Source organism: Melozone crissalis, unplaced genomic scaffold (assembly GCF_028551555.1).
Source record: "Melozone crissalis strain CALT ecotype California unplaced genomic scaffold, PUWL_Pcris_2 ptg000006l_1, whole genome shotgun sequence".
Lineage (NCBI taxonomy): Eukaryota > Metazoa > Chordata > Aves > Passeriformes > Passerellidae > Melozone > Melozone crissalis.
Window position 1 is genome coordinate 56299779 of NW_026535784.1, and position 27746 is coordinate 56327524.

A 27746-nucleotide genomic window follows, 5' to 3' on the forward strand; every position below is an offset into this window, starting at 1 on the left:
AAATGTACTTGGGCATAAGAGAGGTCCTCTGATCATTGATATTAAGTGTTAATATATTTAATTGTAGATTCTTGGCACTGTGAGACATGTTGCAGCTGTTTTGATTCTGACCAAATGGTCTTCCCTGCATCTCTTTTGTGTTTTTGGTGACACTGGGCCATTCTGCAACGTTGGAGCATTGGTTGGACAACATGGGATCTGGTAGTTCTGTAAATGTCCAGTACAAGCACTCCCTGCAGAAGTCTGAAAATGGTGAGTGATTCTTAGAAAAGCGATCTTATCCTGTTTTCTCCTGCATGTGCTGTTGGGAGGTTGCATTGAATGTGTTTCTCCTCCTAGCGTTCTTCATATCATTGAAGTGAGGCTTTGTCTTTGAGTATCCTGTGACAAGGATTCTTAGGTGTCAGGCAGAAGACAACAGGCTTGAGGAAATAACAGCTATTTAGACAAGGAGTGGGTTAAAATCCACCCAAGCCTAACTAGAGAAGAAAGCTACAGTTAGCACCAACACCTGCTGGATGAAACACTTGCTGGGTAATGCAGCTGTTATGTCTGCTGACAGTGAGAGAGATGTCCCCTGCTGCTTCTCCTGGATTATTTTCCAAGGCTCTTGCTAGTGCAGCCAAAATAAATCTAGTTCCAAAGAAGGTGAGATGGTGTGGCTATGTAAAGCTGTCAAGCAAAAAGTGTGCATTTTGTCAAATTACATCAGCAAAGTGCTCTTAATCTCTTTTAATAATCCAGACATCTATGGCTCTCAAAGTTGCGGTGATTTATGTTTTGAAGCCCTCTGTAATGGGATTAATTTTGTGGGTGTGTGCCTGTGTCTGCTGCAGAGCAAAGGGAGTTGATGAGGAAAACCTTAGATATAAGGAAGAGCTAAAAAGTAAATAAACAGTCTTTTCCTTGTTTGAATCATGCAGTCATGAGCACTGGCAGAACAGCAGGATGGGGCAAACTGATTGCAAGTATTTGGAGAATAGGGATTGGAAGTGGGGATAAGGTTGTGACTCACACTTCTGTTTGCTACTATCCACTATTGAAAAACTCTTTTTATTTAAGTTAGACTTACCTGTCACCCATAGCACCAGAGGTCCATGGACTTTCCCAAGAAATTCAGGGTTGTTTTAAGATGAGCAAGTGTAACACAACACTAGTTACTTATTTGAGACTTTATATTACATCTGATAGCTGAGCAACAGTTTCCCACAGCAGTAAAGCCTCTCTGAATTTGTAGACTTTGGCTCTCAACATGCCTCAGATTTGGCTACTTGCAGTAGTGCAGCTGCTTAGGACTTGGTGCCCAAATGCAGCGTGCCAGATCTCATCCCTGTCCCTCCTGTCCAAGGTCTTTGAAAGCTGTTTTCAAAGGACAGTGTTGGAGCAGAGCTGTTCAACTGGCCCTGCCTTGGAGTGTAGTCTGGTTTAAGCGCTGCCACTTTGCTATGCTTTCAGCAGCTTATATGATAACATGGTTTAGATCATCATAAAATGTGGATAAGTCTTTCTTTTCTCTGTTCATTTCTTTTTCCCAAAATGATACAAACACTGCCAGATATAACTCACCCAGGTAAACTGCTAAATTAGAATACCTGGCTTTTTCAATTGCACAGTCAGTCTCCATAAAAGCAGAGTAAAAACCAGTGCCTTGCCCATCTGGGGCTTAAATGCTGTTAATGGTGGTATTTATGTTAACTGTGCACTTGATAACATGTCTCTCATAGGTGTAAGTTTTTACTGTTTCTAAGATTTTGGTTTTCATTGTGTGTGTGTAGAGCTATCACAAGGAATTTTTTCACAGCCCAGCAGATCAGTAAGCATTTTCTCAGCAAGAGAGAAGGCAAAGAATACAGAAGTTATTCCTGAGTTAAGGCTTGCCAAATCTTACCTTCTTGCCCACAACTTGAGGTTCTCTCACACCTCTGCTGAAGAGCAGCTGTAGGTCTTCCTTCTTTGTGCTCTGCAATTCCCAGTGCTGAAAGGGAATAATGATTTAAAAGGACTATTATTTTCAATGTATAATCCATTGAGATATCTTCATTAGGCAAAGGTCGCTGTCTCCTGCTGAAGTACTTGGAGGGCCATTTGTTATGTAATTAATGCAAGCTGACTGAATTAATATTATTTCTCAGTATGGAAGCCTTTGGGTAGGGGGTGAGGATTTTTCTTTTTTTAATGAAAATTTTCCCACACACCTCCCATTGCTCTCCCTGCTTTGGTGAGCAGGCCTAGTTCCGTACCTGTGTTGTTTCCCTTGGGTTTTGAAGCCAGCTTGTGGATACAGCAGTCATCCCTTCCCACCTCAGCTAAAGATGACAGAGAAGCAGTGTTAGAAGATGTTTTAAGTGTAGGGCTCACGGGTGGGGCCCCAGAAAGGAACAGGAAGGGATGCAGTGTAATCCAAAGAGAGATGTCAAGAAGCAGAGCTGGTCCAAGTGGGATCAAGGACAGCTAAGGAGGATGAGAGATTCTAGAGGTAAAATTTTGTGGCAGAACTTGAAAAACAAAATGTGAGAGTACACCAATGTACTTCACTTGAAATATGCACTCACCCCGTCTGAAATAATTTTTGAAGGGAACACACTGGAACTGGGAGAATAGAGAGGCTGTGTTTAAAAGATCAAAGGGCAGATAGCCATAATTTGGTGGGAAGCATCTGATGTCAGCACTGGCTGTGGCTTGAACATCAAATACGTACCTGGAAATTTTGGCATCTCATTCATTCTGTGCCATTAATGGCCAAAGTTCTGCCTCCCCTTTTTCACTGTAGGTGTAGTTTTGTCTTTATTTTATTGTAAGGTAATGGTATGTTGATGTTTATGCCAGTGTAGAGTCCTTCTAAAGCTTTTCCACAACTGCAAAAGCTGAGGCATTTATTTGGCATAAAGAGAGATAGAAAATCCCCACATTCTTGGTATCCAGTCTTCCCCCAACTCTTTGCATGGCCTCAGTTAAATTTCTGGTTTCCTGAAGACCCAGCACCTAGAGATGGTAAGAGGGACATAAAAATGATCAAGGTAGGTAGAAAGGGAGGATATTGTCTAATAATATGGAAGAAAATGTTAGGGCTTACAGACCTTAGTTATTTGTTGTTAACACTAGTGCTGAAGGAACCAGCAGCAATGGTTGGAAGTGCTTCAGAGGTCTCTGGGCAGGCAGGGTCAGGTCAACCTCTTGCAAGAAAGAAGGCAAAAAGAGATTTTTTTGCCCTTAGGCACAAGAATACAATTCCTGGTAACTTTTTCCTGAAAAGGAAAGGTTCTCCTCCATGTTCAGAGGTGGGGAAGGAGCTGCTGCAGGTGCCTCAGCTGCAGGCAGTGCTGCTCAGAAGCCTGGTTCTGTTCTTGTCTCCCAGCTTTCAAGGCAGCTGTCTTGATCCAGCAGTGGTATCGGCGCCACGTGGCTCGGCTGGAAATGCGCCGCCGCTGCACCTGGAGAATCTTTCAATCCATTGAGTATTCCTGCGAGCAGGATCAGATCAAGGTATGGTGCTGAGGAAAAGAGCAGGTAGGAAAACACATAGCAATGTGGTTTCTGTGCCAGACTCTGCCTTTTTGGGTGCTAGCTGGTCACCCTCTAAGTGCTTCAGTGGGCCAGGGACTGGGTTTCCTGCCCCTTTTTAACCTATTAATTCCCTGGCTGCTTGTGTTGCATAAAACAAAGTAATGAACCCCAAAAGCAAGCCCCAAGAGCCATTTAACAGAGCTTTTCTGGAGTCTGAACACAAAAGGCAAGTCTATTTGGTTTCTTATGTTTTAACTTTGATTAAAATTCTCTTACATGGCTGCTTTGCAGGGAGAGGAAGGGCTCATAGCATACTTCTGCCTGTGGCTGAAAGTAAAGCCACTGTTTTGACTTCATCTCAAGAAAGTCAAAACTTAAATTGGTACAGTGAGAGTGGCTGTATGTACCAGACAGTGTGAGGAGGGCAGAGGTAAAACTTCCAGAAAGATGATTATGATAGGTTGCTACTCTGTTCGATTTCATTCTGGGGTGAATGATGGGCTCTCCCTCTTCCTGCAGCTTCACAACTTCTTCAGTTACCTCATGGACCAGTTCACACCAAGCAGCAGCAAAGAGAGTAAGTTTGTGTGCTCTTTGTAGATGTGGCACCCGCAGCTCTGAAGGCTGAACCTTGTATAATTCATTGTCCAGTGCTGGGCAATCTTCAGGATGGCACATGTGACCAAGTCGCAAGACTGACAGCATCAGGATTAGAGAGTGAATTGTCTGGAGACTATGAGCTGTGTAAGGGATGTGGGGCAATGCCTGCTCTTAGGAGCTGGAAGGAGGCATAAAGGTTCGGTATGTTGTCACAGAGTGGCAGAACGGTGCACACTGCACATGGACATTTGTCTCTTGCAGCCTTTCCCCCACTGCAAGTTTTGTAGCAGTGCCAAGCAGTACCCAGCATCCACAGCTGCAATTGCTCCTGAGTGCCAGCCTAACTAAACAGCTCTTCTGTAACAAATTACTAGCATGGTACCTGGAGCCAATTAACTACTTTTTTGTGTGTTTCTCTTTTTTTTTAAATTTTTTAAATCAACCCCATAAATCTGCTGTCCAGGGGATTTTATCAGTCGCATGCTTGTAAGCGGGGAAAGTTACAAAGAGGCAGAGCTGGAAAAATACTGTGACTATGAATCCATAGAGGTGCCAGACTCCTACACCGGACCCCATCTCTCTTTCCCACTCCTCCCTGACCATGCCACGGCCTTGCTGGAAGCTTTCCAACAGAAACAGGTAAGGATCCCAAAAAGGTACCATGCTCTCCCCTTCTCTGAACAGGGTTGTAGGATAGATAATTTGGTCTTAACTTTCTTACCAAGCTCAGTTGACTGGAGTATAACAAGCTGGCTGTTAAACAAAATGGGGTTGGAAACTATATGGTATTTCCTAATGCCATAGAAATGTTCTTCCTGATAATGTACTCCTGACAAAATGGAACACTTTACGTAGAGGTGTACCAATATTTACCTGAATTTCATTTTTAAAGGGAGAAATCAGCAATAGCTCATGTTGAGACTTTTCATAATTTTTTGTTCAAATTTCTCAATTTGTAAATAGGTATAGGATGGCCCAGAGGAAAACAGCCAATTACAATGTTTTGTGTTATGCAACTTGGACTCTGGTTTAAAATGTAAATTGTGAGTTTTTTGATAAGGAAGTTGAGTACCACTCCAGAACTAACAAGACAAGCCTTCATACAATTGCAGTGTTCTGCTGCCATCCCTCAGCTGATACGCTGAACCGCAAAATAGGCCAAAACATCCCTACTCCAAAGAGAACTTCTAACCCAAAGGTGTCTCATGTCCCTGCTGTATTAAATGCCTATGCCCTGGCTTTGAGCATATCTATCACTGCAGGACACGTGGAAACTCATAGACTGGTTCAATGTGGAAAAGCTAAGAAAGATCTAGAGGACCAACTTTGTTACCTGTGATGTTGGACTGGAATTTCTGCTGCTCCTGGAGGTGGTGTGGCCTAGTGGGTATAGCCTTGTCCACAAGGTGTTGAGGCTTTAGGGTTGCTTTGCCAGCCCTCTCAGTGCTGAGGCTGGGCTGCCTTGTGCAAGTGTCTGCCATCCTGCTGTTTCCCAATATATCCCTCATCTTGTTTGTAAGCCCATAGGTCAGTACAGACTGGCATTCCAGGGAGAATTTCTACCACCCAGGCTATCCTGGTGGAGTCTTTACAGCCACAGTGGTGCTGCTCAGAGGCCACTGATTTCCTGCTTTAATCCTTTTACTTTCTCCTAGTAGCAGCTCCATGCTCGCTATGTCTTAAACCTCCTGCATGAGACCAGGAAGCACCTCAAGCAGTTGCCAAACATCAGTCATGTCTCCACCTGCTACATCGAGGAGATCACCGTGTGTGGTGGGTCCCTTGCAGCCTCCGGGGTGGAATGCTCCTATGGGAGGTGGGGCAGAGAGAGAGTGATAGTGAGAGCACAATGCCCCCCTCTGTACTGAACGTGGAACACAATGCTCTCTATAAGCAAAGTGTGTGGTGCCTTGACAGGCAGCTGGGTCTGTCTGAAATACCCAGGTGGTCTTTTTTTGTCCCACCCCAAACTTGGAGTTGTTTTACTAAACCACGGAAATCACATCCAGCTGAGGACTGGTCACAGAACTTGGTAGTGGTCTGACCTGTTCTGTGGTCTGGGATTATTTGAAAACAAAATGCTGGAGCCTTTCTGGGTGAGCACCAGCGCGTGCATGCAGATCCAGAATGTCAAGGCATCTTTGCATCGTATAAGTAAATTTGAGACAAAGCTTTTTACTTTTTTCCTACTCTAATGTTAAAATGTTGAGATATTTCTGAAAACTACATAGTACAGACTTTTGCATGCAGTCAGCCTCTGGAAAACAAACCCCTCTCTCCAATATTATGTTAAATGACAATTAGATGGTAATTTTGAATGCTGAGCTTTCTCCCACATAATGACAATCTTGTGCCAGGATGTGCCATCACAAGAGATAAATGACCAAAGCTTCTAAATCAGTCTTCAGCAGATGGTGTAGGTTTTTTTTTTATTGTCCTTCTCAGATTTCTGCTCAAGCCTTGCATCGTGTCCTTTTCCTCTAGGCTTGTGCTTCCCAAAGTATTTCTGTGCTGATTAATTTATAAAGGACCTAGTTCGTAGCAAGTTAGGTATTGGGTGTTTTTTTGAAGTCCAAGGTAAACATATTGTGAATCATCTCTTTGTGCCTGTCAGGAGACTTACACGGCCAGCTGGATGACCTGTTCCTCATCTTTTACAAGGTAGGCGCCACATTTAGAGAGGGAGGATGTCCAGGCATTGCAATGGGTATCCCATGGGTCATGTTGAGAAGTGTTTGCAGAATTGCGCCATTCATGTGCAATTCTGCAAGTCAATTGGATTGGTTTTAAATAGCTTAACAAATCAGTAGCTTATTCCCTTGCTGACTAGAAAATCTGATATCCATGTCCATTTTATTAGTGCCAATGGGTGTTTTTCTAGTGCTTATACCAATGACAACTCTTTGTGATTGCCAATTTCACTGCTGGGGCCCACAGTATAAAGATGAGCAAGGGTCTGTTGTAACCTAGGACAGAAGTGAGAGGCTGCAACTGGGGGGAGGGCATATGGACACCTTGGAGAGGCCTCTGTGGTGACATCTGTTCCTTGCTTTTACAGAATGGCCTTCCTTCCCCTTCCAAGTCCTACGTGTTCAATGGGGACTTTGTAGACAGAGGCAAGCAGTCCCTTGAGATCCTTGTTATCCTCTTTACCTTCCTCCTGATCTATCCCAAGGAGGTTCATCTCAACCGCGGGAACCACGAGGACCACATGGTGAACTTACGGTACGGCTTCTGTGCAGGGCTGAACACCATATCAAGGGCCTTGTGCAAAATCCCACTGAGCTTCCTTTCTCTTGTTCCTTTAGCTATGGTTTCACAAAGGAAGTGATGCAGAAATACAAGGTAGGCCTATGTTTGTGTCTTCTTTACCATGTGAGATATGCCTTTAGAAGACTGGATGCTTTATCTCTTTTTTCTTTCTCTCAGGTGCATGGGAAAAAAATCTTGAGGATGTTTCAGAATGTCTTCTGCTGGCTGCCCCTGGCCACCCTGATTGATCAGAAAGTCCTCATTATTCACGGGGGCATCTCTGACACCACTGACTTGGACATGCTTGAGAAAATTCAAAGGAACAGAGTAGGTTTTATTTTCCAGTTATTGCAAGAGACAATTGTGTTGCTGATTTGTGGTAAGAAGCTCATTTCTACATGCCAGCTTAGCTGTTGACAAGACAAATCTAACAGATGGTCTTCCTAGACAAGGTTGTGTTTAGGTATAGGCTTTGGTTAGTGTGCGTGCAGGAGCTGTGAAGCGATGGAGCACTGCTGGTTTCTGGAATATGTGCTGCTGCTGAAGTAAAAATGCAGTGATGATGAGACATTGTCCCACAGTTGCTTAGCCTGTTTTTACCCCTTAGACTTCCAGAAGGAGTTTAATAAATCATTTAACTTGCTTCTGCCTCACTCACTCAGTTAGGAAATACCCCTTTCCTTCTTCAAATAAAATCACAACTCTTGCATTAGTCATTCATGCTTCCTTTGCTCTGCTGCATTGTTCCCATTGCAGATGAAATCTGTATGCAGGAATTCAATGAGGAAGAGTGAGATGTGATGCACATGAGGCCCAGCTGCAAACCCAGGATGGCTTGTCTAGGAGAATGGCACTAATAGTTCCCCATAGTCAAGGAGCAGTTGATGGAAAGAAGGGAGTGAGGCTTGGATCACTTGAAGTCTGCCAATGGAAGACATTAGAGCTGGAGGTCTGGGTTTCATGCTGTGTTATCAGCTCCATTTCTCTCATATCTTTCAGTTTGTTTCTGTGTTAAGGCTGAAGAAAAGGAAGGAATCGAGTGGAAAACCACAAATCCAGGCCATAAATGGGGAGAGCGAATCAGGCACTGATGCAGCTCCCAGGTTATCTCTGCAGCCCCAGTCAGCCCAGGCTCCCAGCACAGCCAACAGGCGGGAGTTCTCCAGGTGGCTCCGGCAGACGGTGCAGGAGCAAATCGACACGTGCCGCCGGCTGGTGGACATCAGCGAGTCAGAGCCGGAGGAGCTCACCTATTCCAGCATGGTCTCCTTGAAGGATGCAGATGAGCCATGCTGGACTCGCCAGGAGGAGTGGAAGCAGGTGAGGAGTCTTAGCAGGGTCCTGAGCTGGATGTGCTGTGGGTGCCTCCTGCAGCAGTTGGTCATTCAGTGGTAGGTGGCCAGGAAGGGCTGCTCTGTGAGACCGTGGGGATGTTTCGTTGGTACCTTTGTTACCTCCTGAGAGGAGCAGCTGGGGACTTCCTTTCCTTGTTTTTCCAGACTGGGAGTCTCTTCTGTGCATTCTGAAACCACTGTTAGTTGGTTGACATTACATGTGACCTTCCAGTGCTGCACACCTTTTCTCTGTAGCGCTGTATACTGAAGTCAGAGTTAAAGGGATTAGGCCTTAATCCACACAGTGGTTACTGAGTTAGCACTTGTATTTCTGCAGGCTATGGAAGGACCTGGCTAGAGAACAAAGGCATTTTATACTAAGCCTACTAATCTGGATCTCAGGATCTGCTGGTTGTTCTTGCCCTGGGACTTGTGTTTTGGGATGGAGAAAGACAGGGAAGGCTCTTGGACATCTTAATGCTAGCAGAGGCAAAGCTTGTATCAGGCTTGACTAATGCACATCCCTCTTTCCCCAGACACTTTGGATGTGCCTGTAGCTCATGGCCAACAATATTGCCAGTTCTGAGGTGGCCCAGGTCTGTGACAGTCTTCAGCTGGAATGCAGGAAAAATGTCTGTTCCCTTGCACTCTGGTTATAGCAGCAGTGTAGGGAGGGATTCCGAGACTGAACTGTATTTTGTTAGTGAACTTTGCCAATCCTTTCAGGTTTTAGACATCCTCTGGAGTGACCCCATGCCTCAGGAGGGCTGCAGAGAAAATAAGGTGCGAGGTGGTGGCTGCTACTTTGGGCCTGATGTGACAGAGAAGTTCCTTGAAAAGTACAGCTTGCAGTTCCTGATCCGCTCTCACGAGTGCAAGCAGGAGGGCTACGAGTTCTGTCACAGCCGCAAGGTCAGCTGGGGGTGGTGTGAAGGGCACTTGGGTTTCCATCCTGCCACAATGGGGTTTCGGGGGGGGGGGGGGGGGTGTGGCTGTCTCAGTTCTGCATTTCTTCCAGTGGGGCTTTAAGCACGTGCAAAATCCTTGAACAGGCCTTTGGGAGTTAACTGAAGTGTGGGGACATGGATACACAGGCAAACTGTGTCCTTGTGTGTGGTGCTAGAGAAAATATCTGAACCCACTTGTGCCATGGCCCCCACTTAGTGCAGCTGCTCCTGCAGATGAGCTACAACAGGGTGCTACTGAGCTGCTGCAGCCAAGTTCTGTTTTCAGAAGATGCAGTCAGATCTGTGGCTTCATCAGGGCACTCGGATTCTGGAGAGCAGAATTGTTTGGAAAGAGCACAGGAAAATTGCAGAAGCCCAACATGTGGCCAGATCCACATGTGACCGGTGCCACCCACAAGGAACTCACACCTGCATGGCTTCCAGGCCAGCTGCCACCTGGCTTTCCCTCTTCTCCATATAACATAGATGCTTTCACAGTCTGTGGACTCTGGAGGGGATTGGGTGTATTGTTTACATGTATGTCAATACTACAGGATGAATGTACTGACTGCAAATGCCCTTTTTTTGGGATTAGGTGCTGACCATCTTTTCAGCCTCAAACTACTATGAGATTGGCAGTAACAGGGGAGCCTATGTGAAGCTGGGACCAGACCTCATCCCCCACTTTGTTCAGTACCAAGCAAACAAGACAGCCCATTTGCTCACTATGACCCAAAGGCAAGGCTTTCTAGTTGCTCTATTTGCCAAGTCAAAATTCCCTAAGGGAAAAATTTGTGAGCTTTTAGAAAGTTTGACTCTGGAGATGAAGTTTCACAGCTTGATTTTTCTAAAGAAAAGCTCTACAGGAGGGATTACGCTTTGTACTTGAAGTTACTGAGGAAAGCTCGAGGGTTGAGAAGGGATTATTAACAAAATTCCAAGGGGATTTTTCTAAAGCTTGCTGATTTTTTTCAGCTCCTCTTTTCCATGTCAGGTTTTAACTTTTGACCTTTGCTGAAGCTCTCTTTTGGGTTGTTACTTCACAAATGAATGCAGGGACTCGTGGCATCAGCTGCAGGGAACTGTGCCCTGGGCATGCAGTGCCTTGTCACAAGCACTGAGATGCAGCTGTAGCTGTGCAGAGCAGTTGTGTGGGCAATCCATAGACAAGCCAGGTAGAGCACTGGGAGGGAAGGTGCAGTTTTGTTATTCAGGGCAAGTCCTTCAAGTGCTTCTCTCTGTTCTGCATCCTCCAGAATCAGCAGAGTAGAGGAGTCCGCCTTTCGAGCCTTGCGGGAAAAGCTCTTTGCTCACACCTCAGCCCTCATCAGTGCCTTCAAGTCCTATGACAGGGACAATACAGGTAACCCAGAGCTGAGGGACGTGCAAGTTCATTGCCTGGTCGGATAGGGCTGAAGAGACTACATTGAGTTTGTGGCTGGCTCGGAGACTGCTCACTGACAGGTGTCACCAGCTGTCATGGGGAGGCTGTATCAGACCTTGCCAGAGGTCATTTGCTGTTACTCAGTCTCTGTGGATGCCTTGGAGTGACACCACAAAGTGGGGATGCTGAAAAAGCAGGACATCATTAGCCTGAGGCACAGTAATGGAGGCTGGTCCTAGAAGAACTCCTTGCAGCTGAAGTACTGATGACGCCTGGGGAAAGACGACCTGGAATGTGTCTGTTGTGTCAGTTGAGAAGGGCTGGGTGGTCTCTAGAGCCCCTTCATCCCTGAAGTCTAAAATCACTGGGAAGAGGAAAGCAAGGGATGCCTTCAATAGCAGTTGTCTTTGTCAGAGCCTTAAGGAAGGAGCTGAGAGTTCTGACCTCTGTGGCAGACAGGAGTGCTGTGTTGATGCAGTGACCAAGAGATGTTGCTGAGAACTGTCCACTGGTGGGCAGGGGAGAAAAGGGATATGGTGGCTGGCAGAACTGCTCATGGAGAGAACTGCTTTCTTGCTTTCTTCCCTGGTAGTAAAATTGTTCATAGGAATCCAGCTCAGTTATTACAGCTGCTGCTAAAATGGGCAGTGGGCTGCAAATTTCTAATGAAATACCCAAAGTTAGTGTCCTGCATTTGTTCAGATGCTTGCAGCATCATAAGCCTTGATATGTTGCAATGATGAAAACCTTGCTGAGGCTTGGGTAGAAAGTGCCTGCACTGCAAAATAATGCTGTGCTGTCAGCAGCACCTAGACTGTGTGTCACTGTTTTAGGCTTTGTCTTTGCCTTCACGTGCTTTCCGCTGCCTGTGTCCCAGAGGTGTCTCCCTTTTGTGTACAGGAAAGATCACTCTGAGCAACTGGGCGACAGCAGTGGAGTCAGTGCTGCGGCTGGGACTGCCCTGGCGAATGCTGAGGCCGCAGCTGGTGCGCAGCACTGAGGACGGCATGCTGGAGTACAAATCCTGGCTGGATGACCTGGCCATGGAGCAGAGGAGCCAAGAGGTAAGCACTCAGCCCCTTCCATCAAAGCATGATGTGAGCAGCTCTCACCAGATCCCTGGCGCATACAAATCAATTGTAGTACAAAAGGACAGTGGATTCTTCCTGCATAACCTGAAATCACACTGAAGTTGATAGGAAGTTTTGCCTGAGCTCAAATAGTCCTGAGGCACCCAGCCCATTTTTACAAAGAGATGACGGATGTGAAATCAAAATTTAGGGATAGTTTGGATGCAGGATGGTGAGTAGGAAAACTGTATTTCACTCTCCAAGTAGCAGTTTCATAATTACACCCAGCAAATGCAGCTCTGCAGTGGTTATAAAATGCAGCCTGGTTCACTGTTAGCCCAGAAGAGTGCCAATGGGAAGGGACAAGTTGCTGATGGTCTGTTCTGCAGATGCACAGAGGGTCCAGTCATCACACTCCTGGTTGATAAGGCACTACTGGCAAGTTCTTGAGAGCAAAAAATATTCTTGCTTGTGGAGACATCTGCAGTAACAACTCAGAGATAGGAGAGGTGTTGTCAGGACAAAAACTGTGCTCATGTCTTTCAGCACATCCAGTCCAGCTTGCTGGAAGTCATTTATCGAAACAGATCCAACTTAGAGACCATATTCAGGATCATAGACAGAGACCATTCAGGTAAGCAGGTGTGCAGGGGCTGTTGATCACTGCCTTCTGTGATCCCTTCTGCTTTGGAGTTTGCATTAGTATGTACAGAGGAGTTTTTATTTAGGCTTGGGTGGTCCTGCTCCCTCCCACACTTCTGCAGTGTCCATTTGTATTATGCCTCTGCTGCTCTAAGCTGTGTTTTAGTCAGTGTTCTCCACATTAGGAGATGTAGCTGCAGCACGTTAAATGCTCCTCTGCAGGTCTCATCTCCTTTGAGGAATTCCAACAAACCTGGAAGCTCTTCAGCTCCCACATGAACATTGAACTCATGGATGATGGCATTAACGACTTGGTTCGCAGCATTGACTTCAACAAGGATGGGAACATTGACTTCAACGAGTTCCTGGAAGCCTTCCGCCTGGTCAGACAGTGCCCGTCGTGAGAACCTGCTGGGAGCTACCACATCCCATGCCTTGATTTCTACAAAGCCAGGACTGTCCCACCTAACCTAGAGTGTGCCTGCAGATGGCAAGCAGGGAAAGGGGAGGCAGGTGCCCAAAACAGACACTGTAGGTGACAGCTGTGACCCATCTGGGGAGGCTAACACGTGAAATAGATGAATTGCACTTCAATTCAGACTGCTTTTAAAAGAAGCTGTGTTTTAAATAGTTTCCTGCTCAAAGGGAAGATGCAACTTATCTTCTCTTGTCAATGTGAGAGGATGTTACGGGTGTATTGAAGAGCAGTAAAGTGGAAGTCTATGTATTACATGTAGGCAGTGTTTTAATGAGGTAGCACCTGTTTGGTTGCAGCTTTCCTTTTAATAAACCTTTTTTCCAGACTGCTGTTGCTTGGCTGTTTATTTTTTCTCTAGTTAACTCTGTGAGCAGCAGTGCTGTTCCAGTGATGACACCTACTTCCCTGCTGGTGTTCCTCTGCTGTGGTAAGCTTGCTCTGGAAGTTTGGAGCTACTAAGTACACACAGTAGAGCAGAATGTTGGAAAAATACCTCAAATGTGCAACATTGTCTCTAGCAGGGGCACTTGTTTAAAAAATCTATTGAGATAATTTCATTTTCAAAGCCCAGGGCAGTAGATCAAGTAGCTCCCTGCTAGGGAGCCTATGCTGCAGGTTTGTTATTTTCAAAGCATGGTGGGATCCAGCTTGTGAAGTGGGGTGGAATGTGAAGAGTTTGCAAAACAAGAAACAATGTGGTTCTCAAATACAAGCAGCACAGTCTAGCAGGGGCCCCATGGCAGAAGACTCAAGACTGCTACCCCAGCCTCCAAAACAGAATTCTAGCCTCATTCAATTTCTTACAGAGCTCACTGCCCAGTGCAGACAGTTTATTAACTGGAACTATGCTTCCAAAAGGAAACTAATCCTGTTCCCCCTTAGCTAGAGCTCCACATATGCTTTTTCAATTGTAATGGAATCATGCTTCCACAAACACTCTCAAATGCACAATAGGGGTCCCAGCATATTGCAGCTGTATTTCTATTTTTCCATCCTTCAAATTTAATTAATGGAATTAATTTTGATGGCTAATGAACAAACTGATTTTGCCCCTTCCGTGTTTTTTTTCTGCTGTACAAACTCCTACTGCAGAAGACTGTTTTTTGTTTCAATTATTTTTGGTGACTTTGGCACTGAGGGGAAAAGCAGGTCTCTCTCCATGACATGGGGTGAGTAGGTACCTGCTGTGCAGCGCTTGCTGCCCGGTAGGATCTAGGAGCCACACCTTTCACTTTGGTTTGGGGACTGAGGCTGCCAAGCAGCTCTGTGACACTGGGTGTGACAGCCTGCTACCTTGCAGTGCCTGGAGCAGAGTGAAGTGCACTTACCTGGAGCTGGGAGCAGCGTCACTGCTTTGCTGATGTCACTGAGAGCCAACACCACACACCGTTTATTACAAATTCAGACTGAATTTATTACTTTTGGGTGATTTTTAAAAAAGACAGAAGACAATGTCCAGACATACTGTTACTTAGAGGGGCAGCAAAGCTTTGCATAACTCATATATGTAAAGTGATCAAAACATAACCTTCAGATCCTTGCACTCCAAAGGAAGGACAGAAACCGGAAACATGAACTTTCTGCAGCTTGCCCCAGTAACTGACTGGTATTGCAGAGAACAAAATAGCTACAGCAACAAATATCTCTGTAATGATTTAAGTTAGCTGTTTACACAATGGTGCTACTTGATTGTTCTGACAGAAACATGGAAGCAGGCTAAGCTTTCCACAAACCGAGTCATTAGTGAAACAATCCCCTCAGCACTGCATTTTTTAGGACAATGCTGCTGTAAAAAAAGAAGAAAAAAGGAAAAAAAATGTACAATAGTACATATAGTTTTGTAGTAAAATGGTATCTGAACAGATTCAGTTTTCCTTCTTTTGTTAAAGCATATACAGCTTTATAAAATATAAACCTTCCAAAGGTCAATTTTAAAAGCTTAGAAGAGGCTTTGCTAATTCTAAAAGTAACAGACAAAATACCATTTTGCTCCTACAAGACGTGTTTTATTTTACCTCAACAGTTTTAGCCTTGGAAGGTGAGCCATGAACTCCACTACCATGTTCTGTGTAAACCTCCACCAGTCAACTGAAGACTCCCCCTCGGATGGGAATGCTCTCGTTCAACCCGTGTTCTATTAGCTTGATGTCTTCCAAATCATCTTTGATGATGCTGATTAGGTGACTCAGCCCTTCTTGCTGCTGCTTCAGGTGCTGCAGATAGTTCAGAAACCAGTGTGAGTATTGTTCAACTTCACAAACTCACTAGGTAATATTTCTCAGAAGTGTCATGACTGGTGGCATTGGCACATTGATAATCCTGGCATCATTTCTCTGAGGAAGGAATAACAGCATTTTCTGTGCTAACAGCCTGTCTCCACAGAGGGGTTTTGTACAATAGGTTGGTGCCCCAGCACTGAGACCAATTACAAGGATGACTTAATCAAACATGACAACATGACATTCTAGATCCAGGCAGTGTCTGGCTTAAATGATCAAGCTCAAAGAGTAGGCCAGGGTTCTACCCAGTAACACTCACTTGCTTGATTTCCCTTAAGAGGTCTGCATCTATGTAATAGCGCTCTTCAGCCCGCACTGCTCCAAAGTGGTTTTGCATCCTGATCTGGGACATGAGCTCATTCAGTCTGCCCTGGGAAGAGAAACAGGCTTAAATCAAACACAACTCATTTACAGCTGCCACAGTTCCAGCATCTACCATTCCTTGAGTCTCCAGGGCTGGAAACATTGCTGTCATTTGATTTTTAGATGTTCTGGAAGACATGCAAAGGGTAAGCGACTCCATGATTTCCAAGAACTCAAAACTACTGAAATACCTATTGGCTATTCAGCAAAGAGCACAATGCTACAACCTATCACACCGAGACTGAAAGCCTTCCACAACTAATATACACATGTCTTTTGGAAAACTGCCATGCTTTCAGTGAGGAAACCCCAGAGGTGTTAGCCAAACGCTGTCAGCCACTCACCTTGAACTGCGTGGGTGCGTTAAGTTCACACTGAATTGTATCCAACTGTACACGAAGCTGCTCCTCATCTGCCTGAATGGCATAACCACTTTTCCTTTGGATCTCCTGCTTTATTAGCACCTACAAAAGAAGCCTTTGGCGTTCATTAGAGAACACTTGGCCCATCCTTCTCCCTACCAGCCCATCTCTACATCTTTTTGCCCCTCCTCCAGCCTGTTTCTCCCTAGATTTGTTGTGTCATTTAGTCTGCTGCTCTAAGACCTCAGGGCAGTCCTGTGGTTTTGGGTAGGTGAGAGAGAAGGTTCCCAAGTACAGCAGACCTGAGCTTTCCCTGACAGCTCTGCCTGGTACTTAAATGAACACCTGTTAGCTGAGGTCAGAATAATTCTCAGCACTGGCCTGCACAAGATGGAACAGGTTCTTCTTCCCTCTGAGACTGCTTGTGGCACTGAAGCGTGTCAAAGGACTTGTTTAGATCATCCTTGTTACCTGCAAGGTTCTGTGTGAAAGCGCCATCAGTTTCCTTTTGTATTGTGCAATTTTTGCCATAGTCGTCGTTTGGTTTTTCTGCAGCTCACTGATATCTTCTGATATTATCTGCAGAGGAGATGGGAGTCAACTAGAAGCCAGAGAGTTTTTGATAACAGAACAAGGTAGGCCTGATTTAAAACTGGAAGCTTCATGACACTACACCACTTAGCAACTTGGTGTCCTTGCCCCAGATGATTTTAGAAAGCTTTCTTCTATCTCTACTGTTCTGCTTTGTATTTATTTTCATACACAACTGGGATTTTCAGAAGGCACTGGAAAATTGGTTGCCCAAAGTTAAAAGTTTCTGCCAATGGACTTAATGGAGTGGGTGTGGATTAGCCTGTAACAAAACAGTAAGCTGGAACCTGAAACAAATGAAAGCCAAACCACTCTGCTCAGTTTTTGGCAAAGATCTATTTAAGGATATATTAAGACAATGGTTCATGTTTCCATTTTGAACACACAGGGCTAGGTGCATTTAATAGCGCATCCTTTGTCAACAGCAAGTCACGATAAAGATGAGCAACCTTACATCTAATCGAGTTTGATGCTGTTTGGTCATCTGATCCTGGACCTTCAATCTTCTCAGCAGTTCCTTGAAACCCACCATTGGCACAGGAATAAGCCTAGGAGAACACAAATATTTCTTACAACATGTTTCTATACTGGACACATCAAACATGATAAGGGTTAATAATTATGAAACAGAATCTAACATAAAGTCACAGATTATGCTGATCTTTTATAAATTAATATATAACCATATCTTCTTTTGCTTAGTTTTAGAGTCCTAACTATTCCCCATAACCTCTTCCTTTTTCATAAAGAAACCAGCCCAATTTATCTGTAACCACTGGAGGGTACAAGGGCACAGCACCTTCAGCAGAAAAGAGAAAAAACCATAAGGGTTGCAAAAAATAAATCACAATAACTAATCCATGTAACGGAGGACACCACTCCTTTAAGGAACCCAAGTAAGACTCTTTCTCTATCCTGACAGCTCCTAAGCGCCTAAATGGGTAACAGGATTAAGACAGGCACCTTCAGTAATCTTCACTGCTTTCAAGGGGATCAGCACTTGGCCAAGTTGTACTCGAGTAACTTTCTCACAAGTTATCTGAAGAGTAATATGCAATTATTATCTCTTTCTCCTCTGTCCAAGCCTTGTTGCAATATTTCAATACTTGAACATACTATTTGACTTACTTATCAGGATCAGGATTATCAACTTTGGCTTGTTCCCATATAATAGGATCAACACCTAAAAAAAAAAAAAAAAAGGATTTTTAGTAGGGCTATCTGAGAGATATTACAGCTGCTAACCAGGAAAAAATGCTGTGCAATACACAAACCCTATGAACTATGCTAACCCAAATGCCTGTTGCACAAATTAAGGTTAATTAAACTAGGGTAGTTCTCTAAATCTCCTGATCCTGAGCAGGAGCAGTAAATTCAGACCCAAAAGCTGTCAAGCACTGGTTTGAAAGCAGGGGAAAGGAATAACCCATAGGTGCTCCCATTGGATAATCCATACTTTAAAGGCAGAAATTCCTACTGTTCCCATTATATGCCACACTTGGGTCATCTGTCCTTTTGAAGTTGCTTATTGTGTGAAACAAACAAATATTTAAAATATCAGTAACTAAGTGATCAAAGTACGAAATCAGTTGGCAAAATAATCTCAGTAGGAGTTAGCTCTGACTTTTCTGCAAGACTAGGCCAAATGCCTTTTCCAATCCAGATTTCATAACCTTTCATATCCTAAACATGGACATATATAAAAGCTATAGATACAAAGGTAAGTCATCTAATCAAATTACATGAAAAGCCCTTAACTACTCTAAAACAAAGCTATATGTGCAAAGCCGTCTGTGGCCACACAGGCAAGCTAAGAGAGCCATCTGAAAACTGTGAGTATAGGACATGATTATTGTGATTTTTAACTTTTCTTTTTTTCTTATTATTTTCACAGGTGTTTTCCAGCTGACACCAGCTTTTTTCCTGGAGAGCACAGAAGGCCCAGCCCACGCACCGGCAGGAGGGTTCTGCAGGAGCTGCTTGACTTGTGCTGGGGACAGCTCTGTCCTGGCCATGGACAGGCTGACCCCCAGCTGCTGCAGGGATGATTTGATGTTGGCTTGCTCGAAGTGGGCATAGAGGGTCGTTGCAGGAACTCTCCTGGAGGTGCCGTTGGGGGAGCGCTCCACAATGTAAATGATCACTTCTGTCCTGAGCGAGACAAAATGCGGAACGTCAGGAAAAGGTCAGCAGCACGAAGGAGGTAACACAATACACAACCACCCAAAATCCAAGCTATCACTTCTCCCAGCTGACTTTTAACTTCTTTACCAAGTCAGATGTAAAGTACCAGTAGCTGCAGGGTTTAACACAGCAAGGGAGAGAGAGTGAAAAACTGTAAATACCATTACATTCTCTGCTCCTCCCAGTTTTACCAACCATATCCTATGGTGATACTAGTACTACATTAAGAATAACCTAAAATCTCTGGAAAGGCACTGGACTCAATGTTGTAAGAAAAACTATATGAAGGAATAAGAGATACAAATCAAACTCAGGATGAAGAGATCTAAAATCAAGAAGGGGAGACAGTAGACTTAGGCACCAACCCATTCTAACATGCAATATAAATGGGCAACCCTGTGGGAAGTTCACGTACTGGTCATCGGGCATTGTTTTAACACCTTCGACATTGACAGTGAGGGTCTGGTTTCCTCCCAAAATTTTGTGTAGCGATTCTACGAGCTGCTGCTGCTGGCTTCGAATATCTGCTTCTTTTCTGTTAAACACCAAGACCACGAGGCCATCTTCATCTTTGTTGTTGGGCATTAAACTGTAACCCACAGCCTGCCAAGGAACACATGAAAAATGAAGGTATGTTACTTAGCAAATGCCTATCCTTGTGGCATGAAGAGGAGGGGCTAAATCCCTCTGTTTTTAGAGCAACTGGTTCCAAATTTAACTCACAATTTATTCAAAGCTGCACAAACATGAAATCAATCCCCTTGTAAATCAATCTCTCACACAGCCATCAGTACAGCAGCTTTTGAAACAGTTTTTTACAAAAAGTTGTAAAGATTTTTACAAAAGTTGTAAAGATTTTTACAAAAAGTTCCTAAGTATCCTTTTTCCATCAGGGGAGTTGCCAACACAGCAGAGCTGACAGCAATCAGGAACATTTTACAAACTGAGCCTTTTTCCAAATTGCAAATGGAACCAGAGGATCAGCCTTATTACAAGCAAAAACAGAGTGGCAGCTTTCACCCCCTCTTGCCTATCAGCTGTCACCCCACGCTGGCACTGGTGACAGGGCGGAGCGTAAGGGCTTGGTGAGGCCCTGACACTGCACGTGGGTGGGTGACCTGCACCTTTCCCCTCATGAAGAGAGAAATGAGTTGGGGATGTGCCCAGGAGCTCGGTTTTGTCAGCAGAGGGTAATCCCCTGCCATAGTGAGCCTCGCAGAACCAGCCATCCTGCCATGGAGCACAACAGTGACAGCTAAGGAAGAATTTGTTTTTAAGCACATGACACCTCTGGTACTTCTGTTTTAAATAAATAACTTCCACAATCTTTTTATGCAACTCAGCAGTTTCAAACTAGAACAGATGTATTTTACTTCACTGTGGTACTTCAAACAACAGCCTGTAACACATAGAGCAGCATGCATTTCTTGGTCTGGAGCTGCACGCTTCTCATGCATCCTAGAGCTGGAATTGTGTACAAGTGGAACCCTTCATGTAATGCTTCTTTCTTATCTGATGCCAGGTGTTTCAGTGGCAATAACCAAAATAGCTTATGATGCTCTGCTCCTATCCCTGTGCCACCTTCTCCCCTATTTTTTGCAGGCATCTTCACTGGTGGCACAGATGGAACTTGTCAGTATTTCACTTATGGCACGTGAATTCATGGCATTAGAAATGCTCCAGTCACAGGGACAAGAGTAAACCTAGTATCTGGTATTTTCTAACCTGAAGACTCTTCTTTTTAGTAAATGAAACTCTAAAATAACCGATTTTGTGTCACACAACTTATAATGGGCAATTTTTCAAAGTTCAGAAACTGTGAAAGCAATTTCAGACAACAACTTACAAGAAAATAAGCTTTCAGTTGCATTGCTAATAAAATGTTCAAGGTAACACTGAAAAAGGTGATGCAACAAAACCAAACATTTTTTAGGCAGGCACAATTGCTGCAAAAACGTTACAGAACTCTCATAATGTACATAATCAACACTGGACTTAATTCAGTATTAACCTACATTCAGGACACAAAGTTCGCACTCCAAAGGATCAGCTTTGGAGGTGTCGCCACGCCTGCCCCAAATCCCCTTACAAGCCTGAGGCTTAGCAAGACAGTCAGCAAGTGCAGGATTTGCGGAGGATGGAGAGCCACAAATTTGTCAACATGAGAAGCAAGATCTGGAACTGCTGACAAGTCCACACAGGGAATGGAGTCAGCATGAGCACTGGCAAGGATAAAGGCTGGTGGATTTTGAACCTGGCACAGGCCAAGTTCATAGAGGGTTATTTTAATCTAGACCAAGCAAGGAAGAAAGACCCTGAAGTTCCTATTCCAAATGTTCACAGTTTCTTTCAGACAAGAAGGTTATTTCGAATTGTTTCTGTCTTATTGTAACATACACAGACACACATTAAAATTAATTTCCATAGATCTGTTTGAAGTACACACACACTAACCTGAATGCTAGCACATGAAATTGTTACTTTCATGCTCCACATCTGGGCTCATTATCTAGTCCCTCCACACCACCCAGATTTCCAGCATCTTCGTACCTTTTAATGAGTATGCATCAGAATTGTGCAGATTACCTGGAAAAATACTGTTTCAGAATACTCTTACCAGTGACAAAGTCTGGTTTAACACCCATGAGCTGCTCAGCCTCAGCAGAGTAATGGATTGGCGCCCTCTGCGGGCAGCTGAACCATGCCATACCTTAAACCTGCAGAAGGGGTTTTCCTGCGTGAACTCCACCGGAGCGATGTTGTTGTTGAAGTACCCTTTGCCCGTGCCCCAGAAGGCCTGGAGCTGGTTCCATTTGGCCAGAATGGCATCTCTCTCATCTCCCAGCAGTGTCGGGGCCGAGAGGGCGCTGGCTGTGTTGATGAGCTGGTTGGACTGAGCGGGGGTCTGGGCAGGCTGGTTGAACAACCCAGTGCCTAATGCTGGGTGGGATAAAGAGAAACAAATGAACCCCTTGACCAAGTGTGACCATGCTATCACCTATCACTAGCATCACTTCTTATCAGACTCTGAGAAGCAAAATAAAACCAAACAAATAAAGGAATTAAAATCAGATCATGTTTCTTAAGTGTCTTTTTACAGCCATTCATCATCTACAACAGAAGCTCCTGAACAATACATTAGAAGAATTTTAGGGTTTTTTTTAACAAGACACACGTATTGATCCATGTCACCATCTATCTGGCACCCTCAATACCTAAATCTGAGAGGCAGGCTGGCTGTTACAAATTCAGTGGACTCAGAGCCTGAAGCTGCTTATTATCCAGCTCCCATTTAAATTAACCTCAATGCCTTTTTCCTCCCCTTTCTAGTAATGCTGTGACTGCAACATCAATTCTCTAACTACATTCTACCAGCATTAAACCAAAGGGGTAAATATTGTTGGAAGCTCAAGGGTGAAGCTCAGAGACTTGCTTGAGCTCTAGTTTAAGAGTTTAAGTGTTAAACCACCTCCTGTTACAATACACTTCTGTCCTACTACCGCAGCAACAGAAGATGGCAATCTTGTGCTTTCACTGCTAAGGGATGGGTAAATCCAAAGGCCATACTCACTGGTCTGCTGCTGCTGCTGCTGCTGCTGGGTTCCAAAGCCTCCAAAGCCTAGCCCAGTTCCCAACCCACTGCCCAAGCCAGTTCCAGTTCCTGTGCCAAAACTGGTACCAAATCCAAAGCCTTTGTTCTGGGTACCACCAAAGAGTCCTGCGGAAACAAGCACATGATTACCGAGAAGAAGAGCACAGCAGCCCCGCAACCCAAAGCACTCCTGGATCTGCTCTGCGGGCAGTCAGTCCCTCAGTCCCTTACCGCCGGTGCCGGTGTTGGTGGGAGCAGAGAAGCTGAACGCCGGTGCCGCGCTGGTGGTGGTGGTCCCAAAGCCTCCAAAGGCACCTGCCGAACACAGACTGCGGTCAGGCAGCGGCACACGGCCCCGCAGCTGGGCACAACACCACAACCAACCACGCCTCGGGGGTCATGGCGACAGGGGCTGACAGACGGATGGCACATGGCACAAGCATGTAGTTCACACTGAGCATGGGCACCGAGCTCATCGCCCAAGGAAATGGGGGAGAAAACACGGATCACAAAGCCACAACTTGTATGGTGTGTCACAAAAGCAAATAAAAAGGCAGCAATCAACTGACATCTTGGTCCTTTACCAGAGGGATGCGCTTCCCCTAGTGACAGACACAACTAACAGGACTATTTCTTACATTCGTTCTCAGGAATACTTCTGCTCAATGTCACTACTAAGTGTTTAATAAACAACTTGATGTTTTGTGAACTTTACAAACAGCCCTAACACCTCAGGAAACCTGAGGCCAGATACACACAGTCGTGTAAATTTCTACAGGGTCTTTTTTTTTAAGCCTTGTTTCCCAATGATCATTCCCGTTACACCTCATTTAGAGGTTCAACCACTAGTATAGGAAGATGGATGCAAAAGCAATCGGCCTTCCACAGATTTTCAGGAAAAGCAATCATTGGCCAGCAGGAGAGGACCCAAGTGAGCGCCTGAGCTCCAGTGCTGCCAATGGCACTGGCCCAAGGTGCAGCCTGTGGAGCGCTGACCTGCCTGGGAAAGCAAGGTGTCTGTGTCTCATGCTGCTTTTACATGTGCTCAGAAGACAAGACAGTCTGCTACAAAGCATTTGTCTCAAAGATGCTGCCTCTCCTCACTCACATGTCAATAGCAAAAAAAAAAGATCTATTACACTCACAGTCCTCCTGTCCACAAATCAAATGAAAAGCATAAATCAAAGCTGATATGCAAGGGCATTATATTTCCATTCAGCAAACACTTTGATGTGAGTGGGCACAAGAAATTGTTCCTTGTAACACCCATGTTTCAGTCCTGCCAGAGAGCAGGACACCCTGGCAGGAGCACCAGCAGATAACACCATTTTTAGGTACCTTTGTACCCACTGCAAATTTAGTCATTCTTTCTTGAAAAGGGCCTGAGACTACAAATTCAGTACCAAAGAATCAAATTAAATATCAAATGGACTATCCATGGTCTCTTCTGTGTCTTCTCAAATGAAGCCAGTGAAGAGTGTTCACAGCAAATAAACCCAATAAGACCGCTGGAGTGCACAGAACAGATGAGAGGCGCAGACACAGAGAGCAATGACACTGTGGGATGGACGGAATTCCTATACGAGCAGCAGCAACCGGACCCCCTGGCTAATTCCACACCTACAAAAGCATTAGAAATCCATCCAGTCCAAAGTTTTCAGAGGGAAAGGGAAATATTTGAGGTGAAATGACGTCAGCTGATGGCTCAGATCTGATGGATCTCCATACAAAGGGCTTCCTTGGCCACACCCCAGTGCCCCCGTCCCGTGCAGGCCTCCCTGGAGCACGAGCACCCCTGGAGAGCTGGGGCAGGGCGGTGTTGGGACACTCGGTGGCTTTGGGAACGGGCCACAGCTGGCTCTGACTTTGTGCCGGTCGTATACAATTCGTTTCTGCACAGAAACTACTGAGGTGTGGTGTGTTCATGACAGCCAACGCAAGGCCGATGAGGAGACACGGGGGAACATGGAAACATGACTGCAGTAGTCCAAGAATCTCATGTCAGGAAACAGGGAAAAGGGACCAGCTCTGGGATTGTTTGGGATCACCTGGATTCATTCCCGTTCTAGAGACTTTTGCCTACAGGGTTATTTGTCCTCAAAAACTATTCCTCGAGAATTTAACGGGCTAAACCCCTCCCATTCCATTTCCAGAGCTTTTATGGATATGAGGATTAGTAGCGGACACAGATCCCCAGTGAGGGATGCAATTCTTGGACCCCTGCTGTAACATTTACCACAGAACACGTATGCACGCATTATCTACCTGCGCTTGCCAGACTGTTACCAAAATTGAAAGCTGGAGTTGAGGTAGTAGAAACACCGAAATTCCCAATATTAAAATTCACCGCGGGATTAGCAGTTAATCCGAAACCCCCAAAATTAAACCCACTGGCAGTGGAGTTTGCAGTTTCAAGCCCACCAAATCCTGACGAGCGGGAAGCAGAAAAAGAGCAAGGCAACATTAGTTCTGAGTGAAAGGCAGGTCCCAGGAGAGAAAAGCTGAAGCATTTTTCCATCACCATGAGCAAGAGTTAGACACAAGAGTAAAAGGTATTAACTGGCATTAAACTTTATTGGACACAAGGAGAACACTTGAAAGCTCAACACACTGCTCCTGTAAAGATATTATTTTTTAATTATACCATGCATAAAGCAGCAGCATTTCCCCACCTTATTTCAAAGCCTTATCTCTGTGATTCAATATTCACATTAACAGTCATTTTTAACAGCCTAAGACTGCTCAATACAGCTGCATCTGTGTTAAGTGTAACAGATAATGTCAAAATTAATTAATAAACTATCAGGAAGGCAAGAGTAAATCATCTTCATACAAGTAATACACTCAGATACATGACAGCAGAATAACCACAAAACTCAGCTTCAGCAGATGAGGCACCACACAAGCCTCAGCTACTCCAGGGCAGACTTATCCAAGTTCTATTGCCAAAATCTGCCCACCTCAGCCTTGCTGGATTTACTGATGCACCCAGCACCCCTGGGATGCAGCTGAAACAGTTTCATGCTAGACAGACAACGGGAAGTCCTGAGGAGTGATCCCAGATTTCCCTCTGACATTGGTCTGTGAATGTCATAAACCTCACCACAAGGTACAGGCAGCACAAGGCAATGTTTTACTTTCAGATGGGGCCAGAAAGAGTGTTTGTAAAAGAGACAGTAAAATTCAGGCTAACTAGAGCAAAGATGAGTCCCGTCCAAAGGAGTTTGGAGTCAACAATTAATTATTTTACTAACTGAGGGCAAGGAAAGCTCTGTCTTACATTTCACCATGACTGACAGTGACAAAAGCAGAGGGGGAAAAGTCTAACTTTACAAGTTAACCGCTATCTTTTACCTTGGTCAAAAATGAACTTCCAAGGGCATCTCGTCCAAACGATGAATTTATTGCAAGAAAATACTGATCCGAGGGACCTGACTACCTCATCACAAGCGCCTCAAGAGCCGCTCCCGGACCCACCGGGGGCCGCGCGGGGCGCGGGACGGCGCCTCTGAGGCAGTCGCGGCTCCCATTGGCTGGGGGGCACGCGCTGCCCGCCACCGACGCTCCCATTGGCCGCAGGGCACGCGCGGGCCGCCTCCGCCGGTCTCATTGGCGGGGGAGCACGCGCGGGTCCCTCAGGGGGCCGCGATTCCAATTGGTGGGGGGTCACGCGCGGGTCCCTGAGGCGGCAGTGATTTCCACTGGCGGGGGGACACGCGCTGCCGGCCGCCGCGGTTCTCACTGGCGGGGGGGGAAGCGGTACGAGGGGAACACGCGCGAGCCGCCGTCACGATTCCCCATTGGCCGGGGGGCACGCGCGGCCCTTTGAGGCGGCCGCTGTTCTCATTGGCGAGGGGACACGCGCTGCCCGCCGCTCGGCTCCCCCCGCCCCGCCCCTCCGCGCCCCGTTTCCCCCGCGCTCACCGGTCGGGTTGGCGGCCCCGGCTCCCGCCGTGGCGCTGAAGTTGAAGGCCATGGGGCCGATCGTGGGACGGCGAGCGGAGGCCCCCGCGGGAGGCGCGTACGAGCCCCCGCGGCGGGTCCGGCCACAAACAAAACCAGCCGCACGCGCCGCTTTTCCGCCGCCACCGAAGCGCTTCCGGGTGGCGCAGCCGACGCGCGGTGATGCAATCGGCGCGCGCCAGCGGGCTGTACCACTGCGGGCAGCGGGACGGGGGCGCCGGGAGAGGCTTAATGTCCCAAGGGAAATAAATGAAGAATAAAGCCGAGCAGCTCTTCCGTGAGGATGGCGGGCATTCCCGGGATTCCACAACCCCGGGACCACAGAGCCGCCGTTCCTTTGGGTGACCCCCCTAAAGGAGCTGGCGGGCAGGCGGGGACATGACACAATTCCTTCCCAGTGAAGGCTCCCACAGGCACCCCACAGCCAGGAGGAACGGCTTCCTTCCATTTTCCCAGGATTATTCCCAGAAAACAAGATTTGGGGTGACAGTGTTGTCACAGAATGCCAGGAGGGCTTGGTCTGGAAGGCACCTTCAAGCCCATCGTGCTCTGCTCCCTTCCATGTGTTGAAAATGACCAGACAATACTGGCTTTTGCATTTATGTATTAGCCTATGCATGCTGTTAGTGATAACAAGTATTTAGAAATAGCATCAATGATAACTCTTTTTAGCTGCATGTTAATAAAATATAGTCTATGAGCTTAAGCATGCACTGTGATGCTTAGAGAAATAGTGGTGTAATCAATACAATATCTCTGTATCACTCGTGGAAATAATGGTGTGATGAATGTATTGTGTTGTAGATCTTAGCAAAACATAAGATGGTTTAAAAAAGGGGCTTTTGTGTAACTAAAAAGAGTGTAAGGCCATGCACTGACCAACCTGTCCAAGAGATAAGATAACCCTGACACAAACCAGAGCACCGGAGGACAATTAGAGAATACCATGTTAAATTTAAGGAGCACACATTAAATCCTTATCAGGGGATGTGAAAGAGCAGGATGGAGGCACAAGGAGAAATAAAATATATTGACCTGACAACCAGGATGTCATTCAGATAAGCTGGATGGTGAAGTCAAACAAAGGAGTTCCCAAAACATCATAAAGTTCACAAGAATGTTTGAATAATGCAGGAAACACATGAATATGCGTGTATCTCAGTGATGTAACAGTATAAAGATAACACTGTCTGTATACCCC

General features: G+C 45.6%; 2 protein-coding genes across 4 annotated transcripts; one reads left to right on the forward strand and one right to left on the reverse strand.

Moving 5' to 3' along the window:
• The first annotated feature begins 191 nt into the window (after window positions 1-191).
• Window positions 192-13137, forward strand: PPEF2 (protein phosphatase with EF-hand domain 2). Its single transcript, XM_054295611.1, has 16 exons — window positions 192-252; window positions 3356-3483; window positions 4024-4081; window positions 4568-4743; window positions 5763-5877; window positions 6719-6765; window positions 7163-7329; window positions 7413-7449; window positions 7534-7683; window positions 8356-8676; window positions 9417-9602; window positions 10233-10375; window positions 10894-11000; window positions 11922-12085; window positions 12638-12725; window positions 12956-13137. Exons 1-16 carry the CDS (start codon window positions 192-194, stop codon window positions 13135-13137), a joined length of 2130 nt encoding a protein of 709 aa, XP_054151586.1.
• A 1482-nt stretch (window positions 13138-14619) lies between these two features.
• Window positions 14620-26638, reverse strand: NUP54 (nucleoporin 54). 3 transcript variants are annotated; one of them, XM_054295613.1, is made up of 13 exons: window positions 26507-26638; window positions 24848-25009; window positions 22814-22897; window positions 22562-22708; window positions 21701-21930; window positions 19406-19593; window positions 18761-18957; window positions 17935-17989; window positions 17261-17354; window positions 16687-16794; window positions 16198-16317; window positions 15750-15860; window positions 14620-15424 (listed from the first exon to the last, which is right to left on the reverse strand). In XM_054295613.1, the coding sequence occupies exons 1-13, from the start codon at window positions 26556-26558 to the stop codon at window positions 15296-15298; spliced, it is 1677 nt and encodes a 558-aa protein (XP_054151588.1). In that variant the 5' UTR covers window positions 26559-26638; the 3' UTR covers window positions 14620-15295. The 3 variants fall into 3 exon arrangements, with proteins under 3 accessions (XP_054151588.1, XP_054151589.1, XP_054151587.1); XM_054295614.1 differs by lacking the exon at window positions 24848-25009; XM_054295612.1 differs by lacking the exon at window positions 26507-26638 and having other exon boundaries at window positions 24848-26104.
• Between the last annotated feature and the right edge of the window lie 1108 nt (window positions 26639-27746).

Excerpts from the sequence above, each read along its gene's own strand:
- PPEF2 (XM_054295611.1), top strand. The coding sequence starts at position 192 with ATGGGATCTGGTAGTTCTGTAAATGTCCAGTACAAGCACTCCCTGCAG. Across the intron at positions 3,484-4,023 it reads GCGAGCAGGATCAGATCAAG|CTTCACAACTTCTTCAGTTA; the intron begins GTATGGTGCTGA and ends CTCTTCCTGCAG. Across the intron at positions 6,766-7,162 it reads TGTTCCTCATCTTTTACAAG|AATGGCCTTCCTTCCCCTTC; the intron begins GTAGGCGCCACA and ends TTGCTTTTACAG.
- NUP54 (XM_054295612.1), bottom strand. The coding sequence starts at position 25,106 with ATGGTGATGGAAAAATGCTTCAGCTTTTCTCTCCTGGGACCTGCCTTT. Across the intron at positions 22,898-24,847 it reads TAACAGTCTGGCAAGCGCAG|GTGCCTTTGGAGGCTTTGGG; the intron begins GTAGATAATGCG and ends TGTGTTCGGCAG. Across the intron at positions 16,318-16,686 it reads TTTCACACAGAACCTTGCAG|GTGCTAATAAAGCAGGAGAT; the intron begins GTAACAAGGATG and ends CTTCTTTTGTAG.